Source organism: Rhineura floridana, chromosome 3, assembly GCF_030035675.1.
Source record: "Rhineura floridana isolate rRhiFlo1 chromosome 3, rRhiFlo1.hap2, whole genome shotgun sequence".
NCBI lineage: Eukaryota > Metazoa > Chordata > Lepidosauria > Squamata > Rhineuridae > Rhineura > Rhineura floridana.
Window position 1 is genome coordinate 211,259,502 of NC_084482.1, and position 19,285 is coordinate 211,278,786.

The 19,285-nt window shown below is 44.2% G+C and overlaps 1 protein-coding gene across 1 annotated transcript in view; it reads right to left on the bottom strand.

The window, feature by feature from the left end:
- The window catches only part of LOC133378939 (zinc finger protein 850-like), a 32,938-nt gene extending 20,790 nt beyond the window's left edge, over positions 1 to 12,148 (bottom strand). The window contains exons 1-5 of the mRNA XM_061613552.1: positions 12,027 to 12,148; positions 6,050 to 6,626; positions 5,691 to 5,772; positions 5,073 to 5,155; positions 4,714 to 4,840 (exon numbers count right to left, since the gene is read on the bottom strand). Coding sequence (XP_061469536.1) covers positions 4,714 to 4,840; positions 5,073 to 5,155; positions 5,691 to 5,772; positions 6,050 to 6,466 — 709 coding nt within the window. The 5' untranslated portion in view covers positions 6,467 to 6,626; positions 12,027 to 12,148. The remainder of the gene's footprint in view (positions 1 to 4,713; positions 4,841 to 5,072; positions 5,156 to 5,690; positions 5,773 to 6,049; positions 6,627 to 12,026) is intronic.
- Positions 12,149 to 19,285: the final 7,137 nt, after the last annotated feature.

A 19,285-nucleotide genomic window follows, 5' to 3' on the forward strand; every position in this document is an offset into this window, starting at 1 on the left:
TGCAAGGAGAAGGTCCCAAAGCGAATCCCCCACTTCAGCAGTTAAAGGACCTCAGAAAGAGCCCTCAGATGTGCTGCCAATCAGAGCAAATACTCCTGGATTAGTTGGCCAATGACTATAGCAGGGCTGCTGAGTCAGACCTCTGGGATTCTAACATTGTTCTCATCTATATTTGTATTTCTTGTGACTCTTAAAGTTTCTTTGTGCTGATTCATGTACTGCTGTTTTGATTATGTTGTGATTCTAGCATCTTGTATTGATCTCTAACCATTTCTTTATACACCTTATGAATTTTTGTTTAGAATAAAATGGAGATGTACATGTTTTAAATCAATAAAAATAGACAAATTCTACTAGGGTGCAAGAAGAGGGCTTGGAATGCTGAAATTTAGGAAGTGTGAAAAAATGTGGGTGGAAGGGTATGCACACAAACACACACTCATATGTGGAGAAATTGCGGGAGGGGCGGCTCTGCAGTGGCCAAGTCCCTTTTCCTACAAGGGTTCCTCCTCCCCCTCCCAAAAAAAAGACAGCAAATCTTGTATTAGCCTGGAAGAAATGGACTTCAAGTGTTGAAATATAGGAAATGTGCAGATACAGGGAAGGCTTTTCTTACCGTCTGAGTCCCTTTCCCCATAACAACGTGGTGTTCTCCAGAACTTGTTGGAATCCCATTCCCATCAGCCCCAGTCAGCGTGGACAATGGTCACCGCTTATGGGAGTGAGAGTCCAGCAATCTGTGGAGCACACCATGATAGCTACCCCAGTCTTAAAACAGTCCTCCTCTCCCCCAAAGAGTAGGATGCACTGCCACCACTCTGCTCCATGTCTAGGAAAAAGGATAAACTAAGAGGAGAGCTTTGGATGTGTCTTCCCAAAGCCCAAAATGCCCAATGTTGCACCTAGTGGACTATAGTAGAAACTCAAATGGATTTCAGCTATGCTGTGTTAGCACTTGGGGAAAAATTTTAGTGAGAAATTCCACTGAATTTGACCATCGTTTTAGAAGGGCATAACTAGAGATCTGTGTTCAGAGAGAATAGATGGCTGTCATAGAAGTTTATCTGGAGAAGATTAAGAATCCCAGTTGAAATAGGTGGCAGTATATCAGAATATTCAGGTTCATTAAATATAGAAATATGGAATTTGAAAACAGAATACTATGACCGATACCATGGACCACCTAAAAGACAAATAATTGGGTATTAGAACAAATTAAACGAGAACTACCACTACAAGCTAAAATGATGAAACTGAGGTTATCATACTTTAGACACAGAATGGGAAGACATGATTCACTAGAAAAGACAATAATGCTGGGAAAAACAGAAGGGAATAGAAAAAGAGGAAGACCAACCAAGAGATGGTTTGATTCCATGAAGGAAGCCACAGACCTGAACTTACAAGATCTTAACAGGGTGATTTATAACAGATGCTATTGGAGGATGATTCATAGGGTTGCCATAAGTCGTGATCGACTTGAAGGCACAACAAATTACATGGAGGAACCTTATGATGAAGAACCAGATATTTTAGAATGTGAGGTGAAAGCTGCTCTTAAAATACTTGGAAGAAACAAATCATCAGGAACAGATGGCATACCAATAGAGTTGCTACAAACTACTGAAACTGATAATTGTCAACAAATATGGAAAACTAAACAATGGCCCACAGACTGGAAGCGTTCAATATACATCCCAATTCCAAAGAGAGGGGATCCCAGGGAATGCAGTAATTATTAAACTATTGCCTTAATATCACATGCAAGTAAAGTAATGCTCAAGATTCTACAACAAAGGCTTTTACCATATATGGAGCGAGAAATAAGAACATAAGAAGAGCCTGCTGGATCAGGCCAGTGGCTCATCTAGTCCAGCATCCTGTTCTCACAGTGGCCAACCAGATGCTTGGGGGAAGCCCGCAAGCAGGACCTGAGTGCAAGAGCACTCTACCCTCCTGAGGCTTCCGGCAACTCGTTTTCAGAAACATATTGCCTCTGACTAGGGTGGCAGAGCACAGCCATCATGGCCAGTAGCCATTGATAGCCCTGTCCGCCATGAATTTGTCTAATCTTTTAAAGCCATCCAAGCTGGTGGCCATTACTGCGTCCTGTGGGAGCAAATCCCATAGTTTAACTGTGCTCTGAGTAAAGTACTTCCTTTTGTCTGTCCTGAATCTTCCAACATTCAGCTTCTTTGAATGTCCACGAGTTCTAGTATTATGAGAGAGGGAGAAGAACTTTTCTCTATCCACTTTCTCAACACCACGCATAATTTTATACACTTCTATCATGTCTCCTCTGACCCGCCTCTTCTCTAAACTAAAAAGCCCCAAATGCTGCAACCTTTCCTCATAAGGGAGTCGCTCCATCCCCTTGATCATTCTGGTTGCCCTCTTCTGAACCTTTTCCAACTCTATAATATCCTTTTTGAGATGAGGAGACCAGAACCATACACAGTATTCCAAATGTGGCCGCACCATAGATTTATACAATGGCATTATGATATCGGCTGTTTTATTTTCAATACCTTTCCTAATTATCGCTAGCATGGAATTTGCCTTTTTCACAGCTGCCGCACACTTGGTCGACATTTTCATCGTGCTGTCCACTCCAACCCCGAGGTCTCTCTCCTGGTCGGTCACCGCCAGTTCAGACCCCATGAGCGTATATGTGAAATTCAGATTTTTTGCTCCAATATGCATAATTTTACACTTGTTTATATTGAATTGCATTTTTCCGCCCATTCACTCAGTTTGGAGAGGTCTTTTTGGAGCTCTTCGCAATCCCTTTTTGTTTTAACGACCCTGAACAATTTAGTATCGTCAACAAACATGGCCACTTCACTGCTCACTCCTAATTCTAGGTCATTAATGAACAAGTTGAAAAGTACAGGTCCCAATACCGATCCTTTCTACAGCCCTCCATTGGGAGAACTGTCCATTTATTCCTACTCTCTGCTTTCTAACCAATTTCTTATCCACAAGAGGACCTCTCCTCTTATTCCATGACTGCTAAGCTTCCTCAGAAGCCTTTGGTGAGGTACCTTGTCAAACGCTTTTTGAAAGTCTAAGTACACTATGTCCACTGGATCACCTCTATCTATATGCTTGTTGACACTCTCAAAGAATTCTAATAGGTTACTGAGACAGGACTTTCCCTTGCAGAAGCCATGCTGGCTCTGCTTCAGCAAGGCTTGTTCTTCTATGTGCTTAGTTAATCTAGCTTTAATAATACTTTCTACCAGTTTTCCAGGGATAGAAGTTAAGCTAACTGGCCTGTAATTTCCGGGATCCCTCCTGGATCCCTTTTTGAAGATTGGTGTTACATTGGCCATTTTCCAGTCCTCAGGCACGGAGGAGCACCTGAGGGACAAGTTACATATTTTAGTTAGCAGATCAGCAATTTCACATTTGAGGTCTTTGAGAACTCTCGGGTGGATGCCATCCGGGCCCGGTGATCTGTCAGTTTTTATATTGTCTATTAAGCCTAGGATGCCAGATGTCCAAGCTGGATTTAGAAAGCGAAGAGGCACCAGAGATCATATTGCAAACATACATTGGATACTGGAAAGGACCAAGGAATTTCATAAGAAAATCAGCCTGTGCTTTATAGATTACAGCAAAGTCTTTGACTGTGTAGATCATAAAATTATGGAATGCTTTAAAAGAAATGTGGGTGCTACAGCATCTGATTGTCCTGATGCCTAACCTGTACTCTGGACAAGAGGCTACCGTAAGGACAGAATATGAAGAAACCAATTGGTTCTCCATTGGAAAGGGTGTGAGACAGGGGTGTATCTTATCACCCTATTTGTTTAATCTGTACGCAGAATATGTCATATGGAAAGCGGGAATGGACCAAGATGAAGGAGGTGTGAAAATTGGAGGGAGAAATATCAATAATTTAAGATATGCAGACGATACCATATTACTAGCAGAAACCAGTAATGATTTGAAACGAATGCTGATGAAAGTGAAAGAGGAAAGCACAAAAGCAGGACTACAGCTGAACGTCAAAAAGACTAAAGTAATGACAACGGAAGATTTATGTAACTTTAAATTTGACAATGAGGACATTTAACTTATCAAGGATTATCAATACCTCGGCACAGTCATTAACCAAAATGGAGACAATAGTCAAGAAAATCAGAAGAAGGCTAGGACTGGGGAGGGCACCTGTGAGAGAACTAGAAAAGGTCCTCAAATGCAAAGATGTATCACTCAACACTAAAGTCAGGATCATTCAGACCATGGTATTTCCGATCTCTATGTATGGATGTGAAAGTTGGACAGTTACAAAAGCAAATAAGAGAAAGATCAACTCATTTGAAATGTGGTGTTGGAGGAGAGCTTTGCGCATACCATGGACCACAAAAAGAAAAATAATTGGGTGTTAGAACTAATTAGAACTGTCACTAGAAGCTAAAATGATGAAACTGAGTTATACTTTGGACACATAATGAGAAGACATGATTCACTAGAAAAGACAATAATGCTGGGAAAAACAGAAGGGAGTAGAAAAAGAGGAAGGCCAAACAAGAGATGGATTGATTCCAGAAAGGAAGCCACAGACCTGCCCTTACAAGATCTGAACAGGGTGGTTGATGATGCTATTGGAGGTCACTGATTCATAGGGTCGCCATAAGTCGTAATCGACCTGAATGCACATAACTACAACAACAAAACAAGTTACGTCTGAACAGGGGGCCTTACCAAGATAGGACAGAGTCCCACAAATCCCCCCCATGACTTCGCTATGTAGAGCTCTCTGGTCAGGATTCAGCAAAGCCCACTCCTCTTCTGTGAAATTCACAGCCACATCCTCCAAAGACACTGGATCCTAAAAGAGAAACAATACATTTTGTCTTCACAGAAAGCAAAAAGATTATCTGCTACCTACATGGAAAACATAGTTAAGGTGAGGTGGCTGGTCATTGTTCTAAGGAGAGAAACCTTCTTAAATGGCATTCACAGCTTTTGTTGAGGATGGCTTTGGGAGACGCAAAGAGTTGGTGGGAAATTCATTCAGACTCAGGAACAGAGAGGCACCCACTTCTGAGTCTTTCCCCTACCTGATCTGGGGCGATAGCAAGAGCTTCTCCTCCACCAGAAAGGGGAAATGGTTTACTAGGTCTTGCTGATATGATTCCATCACCTGTGAGAAAGAAAATGGGCCCAAAAGCCTGTAATATACAGTATGCTATTCTTAGAAGTTAAAATATATAGGTCTAACTACATGAAGGTCTTATCAGCTGAGCGAGTTTCAGGTATTTATTCACAGTTTATGTTTCAGTTGTGTGATAAAACATCTCTTCTCATTTGAGCTCTAGGCCGGAAATCAAAGTGATGGTTCCCACGTAAAAAATCATGATGTAAGTAGGAGCATTTCTGAGATGTGGAAAAGGCTGGAGACATGAGTGGAAAATGGAAATGGACTTCCTTCCAGTCGTTTCCGACCTATGGTGACCCTATGAATAGGAGGTTTATGATTGCCTTCCTCTGGGGCTGAGAGGCAGTGACTGGCCTGAGATCACCAAGTGATCTTCATGGGAGTGTGGGGACTTGAACCCTGGGCTCACAGGTCATAGTCCAACACCTTAACCACTACACATTGGCTCTCAGAGAAAATAGTAAAGGAGTCAAAATCAACAGAGAAAGACCAAATGGAGATATGGCCCATACATCCTTACCCAGAAGCCTGTGGCTGTGGTCCGATGGAGTCCTCTCTGCCTCAGGGAAATCCGTTCCTATTTCTGCATAGAGACCCTTTTCCTGAAACAGCATAATAAGAACTCAAGTCACATAATGGGGATGAGGATTAAAAGAGGACTGAGAGAGGGAAAACTCAGAGGAGTATTTGATATAGAAAAGGAAGGAGAGAGGCAAAACACTTGATATCGGGGTAGCCAACACTGTGCCCTTCAGATGGAAATGGACTCCAATTCAAATCAGCCTCAGCCAATACAATGGTCAGCGATTATAGGACTTTTACTTCAGTATCTGGAAGGCACCACATTGGCTATCCCTGTTCTACATGAAGCCCTCTCACCTGCTGCTCTGCCTGCTTCTCGTCCTCTGCCCGGCTCAGGAGGAAACCTTCTGCCAGGGCCACTGCCTGGGAACTCGTCTCAGCCCCACATTCCCTCACCCAGCTCTCCATCTCTGGGGGCAGGACAGCCAGGAACTGCTCCAGGATCACCTTGTCCACGATCTGGTTCTTTGCATGCCGCTCTGGCTTCAGCCACTCACGGCAAAGAAGGTGGAGTCGGCTGCAAGCCTCTCGGGGCCCCTCAGCCTCCTGGTAACGGAAACGCCGGAACTGCTGGCGCTGCACATCTGAGCTGAGGGGATTCTCCCCCAAGATCTTCTGCACATTTTCCCCCAGGAATTCCTCCGCATGGGTCTCAGTCTTGATGGCATCAGGGCCAAGCCCTGCTTCAGGAGTAGCTGGGTCTTGCTGTTCCATATTTGATCTCTTGGCCTTTCATGGGGTCCTCATCCCTTCTCTGCTTCTGGGAATTGCCTTCTGAGGCCACGTTCAGAAGGAGCAGGTCCACTTATTCTATGAGCGAAGCCAAACAGGGATCACTATGCCCAGGCCGAAGGCTTGCAGAGCAGGAAAGGTGCTGGGTAAGAATAGTCAAATATGAGGATTATTGTTTCTACCATATAACCTTTGATAAAAACCCAATGATGGGGCCTATGTCTTCCTTTGAAGATGGATCCCTGGATGGCTGACACATCTCTGACAGCAGCTCCAAAGGGCCCCAGGGACCAGCATCATCCTCATTACCCCCTTATTCTTAATTAAACAAGCTTTCAGAGGACAGGCTGTAGCTCAAGTGGTAGAGCTGCTGCTTTGTACACAGAAGGTCCCACTTTGAATCTCCAGGTAGGGCTGGGAAAGACTCCCTGCCTGTAATCCTGGAGAGACGCTGCCAGTCAGTGCGGACAATACTGATCTAGATGGAACAATTGTCTAATTTAATATAAGATCCTATACTCCCTAACTTTTCTCTGAACTTTTCCAAGCCTCTCCCGGAATACAGAATTTTGGTTTAATATTGAATGAATATGTTATTACTTTGATCCACAGATAGATTTGCTTATCTTTTGAACTGTCCCCTTTCAGAGTGAAACGTGAGCTATACTGTTGCTTATTAAATTAAATTGAAACTCTGCAGTTCTTGGGAGTCGTGATAAGGAAATAGAAAGATCTTTGGGTGTAATGTGGGGAAAGAAAGCAAAGAATCTACATTTTTGGGATTGTCATCCTAAATTAAGGAGGGACTAAGTTTACCTTCACCTCAGCCGGCATGAGTGATGGGAAATGGATGCGGGTGGTGGTTGCCCTGCCCTGTGGCATTTGGATTGCTCTCTTCACCTTTACCCTTTTAGTAAAACACAGTGGCTTACTTTCAGTCGTTTGATTCATTCGATGAAAAGATTGCCAGTTTTCAGTAGCTCTATTCACTCTTAAAAGGTCCCTTCTGTATCCCAGGGGATAAATGTCTGGATGGGCACATGCGTGTCAACCAGGAGGACTAATTCATTAATGTGCAAAAAACCTTGCGGTTTAAGAACGTACCTATAGCCCACAGATATTTCTATCCAACTTTTAAAAGCAGGGAAATTGGGCAGCTATAGTGAATGCACCAGGGGAGCAGGAGACCTGACCTCCTCTGAGACATTGTACTGCCCTACAAATTTGTCAAAGTGCAAACACAATTTGGGTTGGTCTTTCACAGTCCAGTCCACTTGCTGTGTAGCTTGGAAAAATTTGGTAACATGTTCCTCTGAGCATATCGTGAGTGGTGGCAACTTACCATCTCCAAAGTTGGAGAATTATATTTGTGTATGTTTGTTGGTGTTCTTCTTACTTCGCTTCTTTCCTGGGTTACTAATGTTTCTACACAGAATCTAATCTAGAAAATTTTATTTCCCTCATTATTCATCCTAGAAATCTGTGTCAAATTTATTTTTATTAATTTCAAAGCCTTTTTATTGGTCAATGTCATATGATGGTGAAGACAGCCTTTTGTGTTTCAGATTGGAGGTTATGTTTTTTTTAATTTTGCGTGCATTAACAGTTGAATCTGAAACTGCAGTTTAATGTAAAATCAGACTGATTACAATATGTTGCTACTTCAGCAACGACTCTAGCTGTTGGAAAAAAGAGGATGCATGTTTTCAGCCTGCTATGTTTCAACCACTTCATTTAAGGCAAGGTGGGCATGGTCAATTAAAAACGTAGAGCACACCTAGAATTTTGCTAGAATATATTTCACCTCCCACTGTTTTAATCTTGTGCAAACTGAGACACTCCTGATGTCCATTGGAAACTATTCTGCAGAACAGTCAGTGCCATTATTCCACAATTGTTTTTGGAACTTTTTCTTAGTGTTGCAAAGTGTTGTACTTCACGTATTCACAGAAACAGAAGCAAAGAAGAATGTTTTACTATAGGAAACTTCACTAAAATTGCAAAGTAAATCAGACATATTTAAAGTGACCATCTGAACTATATCAACTGTCTTGTTGCTTCCTCCCTGCTAAAACAAGATCAGCACAGCACGTTTTCTTTCTATTATCTGGGCTGATTGCAGGTGTTGCCACCACTCACCATATGCAACCGCAAGGTTGTTTGCCTATTAGTGAATTTCTCTGCTTTTTAATCCGGGAGGTAATAAATGGGATCCTGTGCAAGTTTGCTGATAATGGATTGATCATTTGCATGCTTATTGAGTTAAGTGGGATTTCTCTCTTGCAATCATGCTTAGGATAGGGGAAACTGACCACAGGGGATGGGGATGGGGAAGGGAGGAGGAGGAAGAGGAGGAAAGGCAGGGAGGGCAGAGGGGAGAAGGGGGATGGGAGCAGGCAGGAGGGGGAGGGGAGAAGGACAGATTTGATTATTTGCATGTTTATTGAGTTCAGTGGGATTTACTCCCCTGCAATCATGCCTAGGATAGGTAAAACTGAACCGGGGGGGGGAGGGAGGGAGGGCTAGAGTGGGCAGGGGAGGAGGAAGAAGGAAGAGGGGAGGGGAGGAGGAAGGGAGAGAAGGGAGAGGAGAAGGGAAGGAGGGAAAAGGCAGGTCTGATTATTTGCATGCATATTGAGTTCAACGGGATTTACTCTTATGCAGTCATGGTTAGGACAGGAAAAACTGACCATGGAGGAGGAGGAAGGGGATGGGGAAGGAGAGGATTGGAGGAGGGCAAAGGAAGGGGGAGGGCAGGTTTGATCATTTGCATGCTTATAGAGTTCAATCGTATTTACTCCTGTGCAATCATGCTTAAGATAGGTAAAACTTACCATGGGGAGGAGGAAGGAGACGAAGGAGACTGGAAGGGGATGGGGAGGGAAGGGCAAAGGAAGGGGGAGGGAAGGGTCAAGAGGGAGGGTATAGGAGGGAGAAGGGAGAGTGGGTTTGATCATATGCATACTTTTTGAGTTCAATGGGATTTATTTCTGTGCAATCATGTTTGAAGATGGAAATGGACTGCCTTCAAGTCGATCCCAACTTATGGCGACCCTATGAAGAGGGTTTTCATGGTAAACGGTATTCAGAGGGGGTTTACCATGGCCTTCCTCTGAGGTTGAGAGGCAGTGACTGGCCCAAGGTGACTCAGGGAGCTTCATGGCTGTGTGGGGATTCGAACCATGGTATTCCAGGTCGTAGTCCAACACTGACCTGTGGGAGGGGCAGGGAGGGTAGAAGGAGGGAGAGGGGAGGAGATTGGGTGGCCGGGCTCTGGGCAGAGGGGAAGCACCTTTCCTTTCCAAAAGGAAAACTTTGTTAACAGTATCATTTTTCAGTGTTTCCCCCCACCTTTTTATTCTACAAAAGGCACATGTAGTCTCTCACCCAAATGTAAACCAAAGCTGTCCCTGGCCACATCCACACCAGGCCTTTATTTCACTTTAGGCAGTCATGGCTTCTCCCAAAGAATCCTGGGAAGTGTAGTTAGTGAAGGGTGCTCAGAGTTGCTAGGAGATGCCCTGTTCCTCTCACAGACTCTGTCAGAGGAATAGGAGTCTCCTCTCAGCACCCTTCACAAACTACACTTCCCAGAATTCTCTGGGGGAAGGCATGACTGTGACACATGAAATGAAATCTGGTGTGGGTGGGGCCCCCTGATTAGGCAAGCCCAGCAGCTGTGTCTGGCTTTTAGAACACTGACAGTTGGTTCTTACTAAGCATGCCCCGTGTTATCATTGGCTTCAAGCCAAAATTTCTTAAATTAATTAAAAATCAGCCAGGCATCTTTTAAACTGCAGAATATGAAGGTCAGAGTATGGGGCAAGGTTAGTAATAGGATTACAGGTACTCTGTGAACGGGATGATTTTTAATGAATTTCAACAGATTAGGAGAACTCTGACAGAAAAAAGTCCAATATGGCTCTGGAGCTATTTTCTCTCTTTTTAGACTCTGAACTCTCTCTTTTCTCTCTGACTGTTTTGTGTATCGCCATGAAAATTGACAGGGTTGTTAAGCAAGCGTTTCTGAGTTCAGGACTATACGTTTTGTAAGGTTTTGTTTTGTAATGAGCTTATGGGAAGCATCAGAATGGCATGGGGGTATTTTCAATTTAAGTCTGCGGAATGTGAAAAATCCATGCTGGCTATAGTATACAGCCACCTCCGTGGCTGTATAATATGATCAGTCAGTGTGTGAGTAATGGGGGCATTCATAGGCTTACTTTCAGTCCCCCCTTAATTCAAAGTTGTGTCCTAGCCTTGCAGAGAGCTGGGGGGGGGGGGCGGCGAAGCTCCTGTCCCTGATTTGGATGCATCAGCTGAACAGGCCTCCTGTGCGCCCTTACCTGTGGCCCCAGGAGAACCCTTCAACCAAATGTGCAAAGGCAGAGGGGTCTCACAAACTTTCACAGGGGCAGCCCATGCAGTGCTTGGGGGGAAACAGCAGGTACTTTCCCCCATGTGAGAATGCAAGTGACTTTAAACAGAGGTGCTTTTGCTCTCAGGGATACAACTCCCCTCCCGGAATTCCCTTTCTGTCTAGGAATCAAATTGAGATTGTTTAACACACTAGGTCTGGTATACTGCTTCTGTATAAGGAAGCTCCACTTTCCACCCAGAAGTACTCTCGTCACATGCACTACCCACCTACAATATGATCCCCAGTGACAAGGTTTCACTCATTGTTCCAAGGCCTTTTTTCTTCCATTTCATTTGCTTTGCCCACCGGTTATTACACAAACTTGGTGAATGTTGTGATGGGGGATCCTGAAGGGTCAATCTGAACACGGTCCACCTCCATATGGAGCGAGGGTCTCCCTTGCTATTGCTCCAGCCTCTTCTCTCCCTTCAGCGGCTGTGGATGCAAACTGGGGGATCTCCCCCCCCCTCAGAGCTTTCCCAGGCCCCGGAAATCCCTTCCTGTCCAGGAATATTGTACACTGCTTCTGTATATGGAAGCTCCACTTTCCATCCAAAAGTACTCCCTTCATACGCCCCACCCATTTGCAATATGATTCCTGCCCCCAACATGGTTTTAATTGTATTTTGTTGTCTTGCTTGTTGTGAACCGCCCAGAGAGCTGCAGCTATGGGGCGGTATAGAAATTTAATAAATAAATAAATAAACATCTCACTCATTGTACCAAGGGCTTCTCTATCTTTTTTCTTCCGTTTTATTTGCTTTGTCCATCTGTTATTATGCAGACTCGTTGACCAGAGAAATGCACACCACCTCTCCATCCAGCTGCAGTCTACCACCATTACATGCACTTCTCACTAACTAGGGTTGGACTCAATGAGGAGGGGAAAAGAAAGCTCTGCTCTTATCCTCAACGGAGGAGGGTCTCCCTTGCAGTTGTGGGCCTTCCAGCCTGTTCTCTCCCTTCACCGATGGGGGCTCCAATCTGGAGCATCTCTCCCCACTCAGGGGTCTCCCAGCCCCCTCCTCGCCCCCCCCGCCTTACAGTTCCTCCTCTGCACCCTCCTCAGTAGCCCTGGGACTCCCCTTCGCCCAAATGCCCAACGGGGGAGAAGGGGCTTACCAGACCCCAGAAGGGGCCACCAACGCTGCAGCGCTGCTGCTGGTGTTTAACGGCGGATCAAACTGCAGAGCTTGACCAGGGCCCCCCATTACTTCAAGGGAGGAGCCAGGCAGGAAGTGACATCAGAGGAAAGGAGCCGCATTTTCCTTGAAGGCTCCCGCACCTCCTCCTCCTGCTGTCTAGGAATCTCATTTCTATATTTTAACCCTCACGAAGTCAATCAGCGTGATGATCTCCCAAAGCGGAGGAAAGAGGCATTGCAAAGAGCAGAGAAAGACGGGGAACTCCTGCCCTGTACTGACTCGGAGCACTGGGGTCCATCTAGTTCAGTACTGGCTGCACTGACTGGCAGCAGCTCTCAACGGTTTCAAAAAAGGAGTCTCTCCCACTCCCAGCCCTACCTGGAGATGCCTTTCAGGACTGTCCCTGGGACCTTTGCATGCACAGCAGCTGCTCTATCCACTGGGCCTCCCTGGGGGTTTGGCCTCTGCTCAAGACTCCCCACCCCTGAATAGTTTGAGGGAGCTGGCAGAGAAGGCTCTGAGCTGGAGCTGATTCCCTGAAAAGGGAAGATGGGAGGGCATCAGTGACTCTATCTGAAGGCCAAGTCAGTTCAGCTACTTTTGTCACTTGGAGAAATTTAAGTTCAGTCAGAACAGAAAAAAAACCAGCCCTCTGTGGGAAGGCAAGAGAGTCCAAAAAGATGCTCTGAAAGCCTGAAAAACCATCTGGGATGGCTGAGGGATGACTCTGCCCTTACATCTGAATTTGATGCAATGGCGGTCCTGTGAAAAGGAATTAATAGAAGGAAGTGAACTCTAATTCCATCTGCTTATTTACTACACTGAGCCAGGCAATGTTGAATGCCTAGCTGTCAAAATATAAACAATAAGAAGACCCAAAGGATAAAAAAAGGTTACAAATTGAACAAGAAGCTGAAATGGATTGTTCTAAATGTAAATGTACTGCCTTCAAGTTGATTCTGACTTATGGCGACCCTATGAATAGGGTTTTCATGAGGCTGAGAGGCAGTGACTGGCCCAAGGTCACCCAGCGAGCTTCATGGCTATGTGGGGATTCAAACCCTGGTCTCCCAGGTCATAGTCCAACACCTTAACCACTACACCACTACTGCTTCTTAATTTGGACTTGTATTAGTTACTGTTGTTTCATTAGGAATGTATCACATACTAAATTGCAATACACTATTAGCCATCTAGCATCATCATGCTACAAGCATATAAATAATAGCCAGTTATTGCACTTACTACAAGTGAGTGTGAAAACTTTCACACAAATATCCCCTCTCAGGGAACAACAGAATAAACACAACTTCCTGAAATACCAAAACATATAATGAATCTGAGAATTTGTTTACAGATGAACCAATCATTTCTCCATATTTTCTCCTTACAGTAGTCTCTTGTCCAGAGCATAGGTTGCGCATCAGAACCATCAGATGCTGTGGCACCCCATTTCTTTTAAAACATTCCATAGTTATCTACACAATCAAGGGCTTTGCTGTAATCTATAAAGCATAGGGTGATTTTCCTCTGAAATTCCTTGCTCCGTTCTGTTATTCAACGTATGTTTGCAGTATGATCTCTGGTACCTCTTCCCTTTCTAAATCCAGCTTGGGCAACTGGCATTTCTCACTCCATATACAGTGCCATGACAAAGTATTTGTCCCCTGTCTGATTTTCTGCATTGCATATTTTTGTCACTGAATGTTGTCAGATCTTGAACCAAAACCTAACATTAGAAAAAAGGGAAGCTGAGTGAACAACACAAAATTTTGATATTTATTTATTAAAGAAAGTTAGGCAACACTCAATGCCCCAGTGTCAAAAAGTAATTGCCCCCTAAAAACCCAACCCAATGAAAGTGATTAGTGTGGCTAGGTGTTTGAATACCTTGGTAAACAATCAGGCCTGATTTGGGCCAGCCCTGCCCAATATAAATCTGACTAACTTTGGCCTTTGCCATCAGATTGAAGTTGCCAGCACACAGGTTCCAAAGCCACATCGTGCCACGATCAAAAGAAATTCCTGAACGCCTCCGGAAAACAGGTGTTGATGCATATCAGTCTGGAAAGGGTTACAAAGCCATTTCTAAGGCTCTGGGGCTCCACCGAACCACAGTCAGAGCCATATTCACCAAATGGAGAAGGTTTGGGACAGTAGTGAATCTTCCCAGGAGTGGCTGTCCTGCCAAAATCCCTTGCACAGAACACAGGAAGACATGCAGCTCTTGCCCTGTCCTGAGTCAGAGCATTGGGGCTCATTTAGCTCAGTGCTGTCTGCACTGACTGGTAGCAGCTCTCAACTGTTTCAGACAAGGAGTCTTTCCTAGTCCCAGCCCTACCTGGAGATGTCTTTTGGGACTGAACAAAGCAGCTGCTCTACCCACTGAGCTGTGGCCCCTCCCTGAGGGTTTGGCCTCTCCTGGGGGCTCAAGACTCCGAATCCCTGAAAAGTATGAGGGAGCTGACAGGGAAGACTCTAAAGTTAGATTTGCTTGCGTGAGGAGGGAAGACGTGGTGATATCTGTGACCATCTGGAAGACAGTTCAGCTACTTTTGTCAGTTAAAGGTTAAACTCAGTTAAAACAGAAAGAAAAAAAAGTTCTCCACAGGAGACCAAGAGACTCATATCCAGCGTATGGTTTTGCTATGAAGTCTAAAATGATGCTCTGAAAGCCTGAGACTCCACACAGTATGCCTTGTATTGAGGGTACTCTGGTACTTCCTAGTCTGATTCCTTTGATGAAACGATTGACAGTTTTCAGTAGCACTTCCTATTCACTCTTAAAAAGCCCCTTCTGTGTCTCAGGGGATGCCTGTCTGGATGGGCACATGTGTGTCAACCAGGAGGACTGATAACACCAGTCAGTGTTTGAGTAATGGGGCCATTCACAGGCATACATTCAATTCCCCCTTAATTCAAAGTGGTGTCCTAGCCTTGTGTGTGTGTGGGGGGGAAGCTCTCCGCCCTGATTTGGATGGATCATCTGGCCTCCTATGCACCCTCACCTGTGGCCCTGGGAAAACCCTTCAACCAAATGTGCAAAGGCGGAGAGGGCTCACAGGATTTCAGAGGGGGCAGCCCATGCAATGCTTCGGGGGAAACCCCCCCCCCCAGAATTCCCTTCCTGTATAGGAATCCAGTTCATGTCATTTAACACACTGAGGTCTGCTACACTGTTTCTATACATGGAAGTTTCACTTCCCACCCAAAACTACTCCCATCCAACTCACCACCCATTTGCAGTATGATCTCTGCCCCCATGATTTCACTCATTGTATCAAGGCCTTGCCTATCTTTTTTCTTCCCTTTTTTTCCTTTGTATATCGGTTATTACTCAGACTCCTCAGCCAGAGACAACCACACCACCTCTCCATCCAGCTGCAGTCTACCACCATTATCTGCACGTTTTACTGACTAGGTCTGTATGGGGTGGGGTGAGGGTCTCCCTTGCTATTGCTCCAGCCTTTTCTCTGCCTTCACTGGCTGGGTCTGCAATCTGGGTCTTCCCTCCCACACTCAGGGGTCTCCCAGCTCCCTCCTCGCTCCCCTGCCTTGCAGTTCCTCCTCTGCAGTTGCCCCAGAGGGACTCCACTTTGCCCCAATGCACAATCAGGGAGGAGGGACTCACCAGACCCCAGAAGGGGCCATGATACAGCCGCCCTTGGGAGAGAGAAGTGAACTGGAGCTGTTTTTTCCTCCAAGGGAAGAGCCAGGCTAAAAATGACATTGGGAGGAGAGGATGCGCTTTCCCTTTGAAGGGTACAGATGCCCCCCATCCTCCTCCTACATCCTTCCTCTCTAGCAAACTGGTTTTGTTTATTTTAACCCTTACGAAGACAGGCACCCAGATGATCTTTCAAAGGGGGAGCCAAGGAAGAAGGAGGCATTACACTGAACAGAGGAAGACATGGAGCTCCTGCCCTGTACAGACCTTTGGGATCCATCTAGCTCAGTGCTGGCTGCACTGACTAGCAGCAACTCTCCAGGGTTTCAGTATTTCCCAGCCCTACCTGGAGATAGCATTGGGGACTGAGCCTGGGACCTTCTGCATGCCAAGCAGCTGCTCTAGCCACTAAGCCACCTGCAGCCCCTCCCTGGAGATTTGGCTTCTCCTCAAAACTCCCCACCCCTCAAAAACATGAGGGAGCTCTAAGAGAAGACTCTAAGCTGGAGTTGTTCTGGAAGAGGAATGCAATCTGAAGGCCAAGTCAATTCAGCTACTTTTGTCACTTAATTTTTTCTAAAAAAAATTTCTCTAAGTTGAAACAGAAAAAGAACCAGCCCTCTGTGGGAAGGCAAGAGAGTCAGGCCCAGGGTAGGGCTTCACTACAAAGTCCAAAAGGATGTTCTGAAAGCCTGAGAAACAGCATGCCTCCTATTGAGGGATGACCCTGCCCTTAAATCTCCATTTTATGCAATGGCTGTCCTGCAAAGGGTAATTAATAAAAGGGAATGAACTCTGATTCCATCTGCTTACTTAGTCCACTGAGCCAGGCAATGTGAAACGTCAAAATATAAGCAATAACAAGACCCAAAGGATAAGAAAAGGTTCCATTGTACTCAAAACTGGAAAAGACTAGAAGCTGAAATAGATTGTTTTGCCATTTCTTGATTTGGACTTGTATTATTGTTATTGCTATTGTTTCATAGGAATACTATCAATGTGAATATATTCCTATGAAACAACAGCAAGCGAAGTAAGTCCAAATTAAGAAACTCTAGAACAATCTATTTCAGCTTCTTCTGGTCTTTTCCAATCCTATCTATAAATTTTATCAGCTGTCCTGGGGAGGATTGATAACAATTCTCTCTTGAAGAAATAAGTCCCTGTTGTGCTTCTCTAGTCGGTACTTTTTTATACGGAGATGCTTTTAGATGATTTCTCAGCTGTACAATATTTATTTATTTATTACATTTATATACTGCCCCATAGTCGAAGCTCTCTGGGCGGTTTACAGCAAGTGTTGTTGTTATGTACCATCAAGTCTACTGCGACTTATGGGCGACTCTATGAATCAGCAACCTCCAAGAGCATCTGTCGTGAACTACACTGTTCAGATCTTGTAAGTTCAGGTCTGTGGCTTCCTTTATGGAATCAATCCATCTCTTGTTTGGCCTTCCTCTTTTTCTGCTCCCTTCTGTTTTTCCCAGCATTATTGTCTTTTCTAGTGAATCAGGTCTTCTCATTATGTGTCCAATGTATGATAACCTCAATTTCATTATTTTAGCTTCTAGTGACAGTTCTGGTTTAATTTGTTCTAACACCCATTATTTGTCTTTTTCACAGTCCATGGTATGCACAAAGCTCTCCTCCAACACCACATTTCAAATGAGTTGATTTTTCTCTTATCTGCTTTTTTCACTGTCCAACCTTCACATCCATACATAGAGATCGGGAATACCATGGTCTGAATGATCCTGACTTTAGTGTTCAGTGATACCTCTTTGCATTTGAGGACCTTTTCTAGTTCTCTCACCGCTGCCCTCCCCAGTCCTAGCCTTCTTCTGATTTCTTGACTATTGTCTCCATTTTGCTTAATGACTGTGCCAAGGTATTGACAATCCTTGACAAGTTCAATGTCCTCATTGTCAACTGTAAAGTTACATAAATCTTCTGTTGTCATTACTTTAGTCTTTTTGACATTCAGCTGCAGTCCTGCTTTTGCGCTTTCCTCTTTAACTTTCATAAGTATTTGTTTCAAATCATTACTAGTTTCTGCTAGTAGTATGGTATCATCTGCATATCTTAAATTATTGATATTTCTCCCTCCAATTTTCACACCTCCTTCATCTTGGGCCAATCCTGCACTCCGTATGATATGTTCTGCGTACAGATTAAACAAATAGGGTGATAAAATACACCCCTGTCTCACACCCTTTCCGATGGGGAACCAATTGGTTTCTCCATATTCTGTCTTTACAGTAGCCTCTTGTCCAGAGTATAGGTTGTGCATCAGGACAATCAGATGCTGTGGCACCCCCATTTCTTTTAAAGCATTCCATAGTTTTTCATGATCTACACAGTCAAAGGATTTGCTGTAATCTACAAAGCACAGGGTGATTTTCTTCTGAAATTCCTTGCTCCGTTCCATTATCCAACGTATGTTTGCGATGTGATCTCTGGTGCCTCTTCCCTTTCTAAATCCAGCTTGGGCATCTGGCATTTCTCGCTCCATATATGGTAAAAGCCTTTGTTGTAGAATCTTGAGCATTACTTTACTTGCATGGGATATTAGGGCAATAGTTTGATAATTACTGCATTCCCTGGGATCCCCTTTCTTTGGAATTGGGATGTATATGGAATGCTTCCAGTCTGTAGACCATTGTTTAGTTTTCCATATTTCTTGACAAATATTTGTCAAAATTTGGACAGATTCAGTCTCAGTAGCTTGTAGCAACTCTATTGGCATGCCATCTGTTCCCGGTGATTTGTTTCTTCCAAGTATTTGAAGAGCAGCTTTCACCTCGCATTCTAAAATTTCTGTGCCTCCGTGAATGAATCTGTCATCCTGGCATCTCTTTTATAGAGTTCTTCAGTGTATTGCTTCCATCTTCCTTTTATTTCATCTGGGTATTGTTGCATTTAGGGTTCTGACTGTTTCTGTCTCCTTTTGCTTTTGCTTTCCTTCTCTCTTTAACCATTTTAAGAGTTTCTTCAGTCATCCATTGAGGTCTTTCTCTCTTTTTAACTAGAGGTATTGTCTTTCTGCATTCTTCCCTGATCATGTCTCTGACTTCAATCCATAGTTCTTCTTGTTCTCTGTCAACTAAGTTTAAAGCCTCAAATCTATTTCTTATTTGATCTTTATATGCTTCTGGGATGTTATTTAAATTGTACTTTGGCATTATGATTGCTTTTTTGGTCTTCTTTAGCTTTACTCTGATTTTTGATACGACCAGTTCATGATCTGTACCGCAGTCTGCTCCTGGTCTTGTTTTCGCAGAAAGTATGGAACTTCTCCATCTTCTGCTACCAGTTATATGATCAATTTGATTCCTATATTGACCATTTGGTGATGTCTACATGTACAGTCGTCTTTTTGGTTGTTGAAAAAATGTTTGCAAGAAACAAATTATTGGCTTCACAGAATTCAGTAAGTCTTTCTCTTGCTTCATTTCTGTCTCCTAAGCCCCATTTCCCCACAATTCATAGTCTCCTACTTTTGCATTCCAGTCCCCCATGATTACCATCATATCTTGTTTTGGTGTGAGTTCAATTTCTTCCTGTACTTC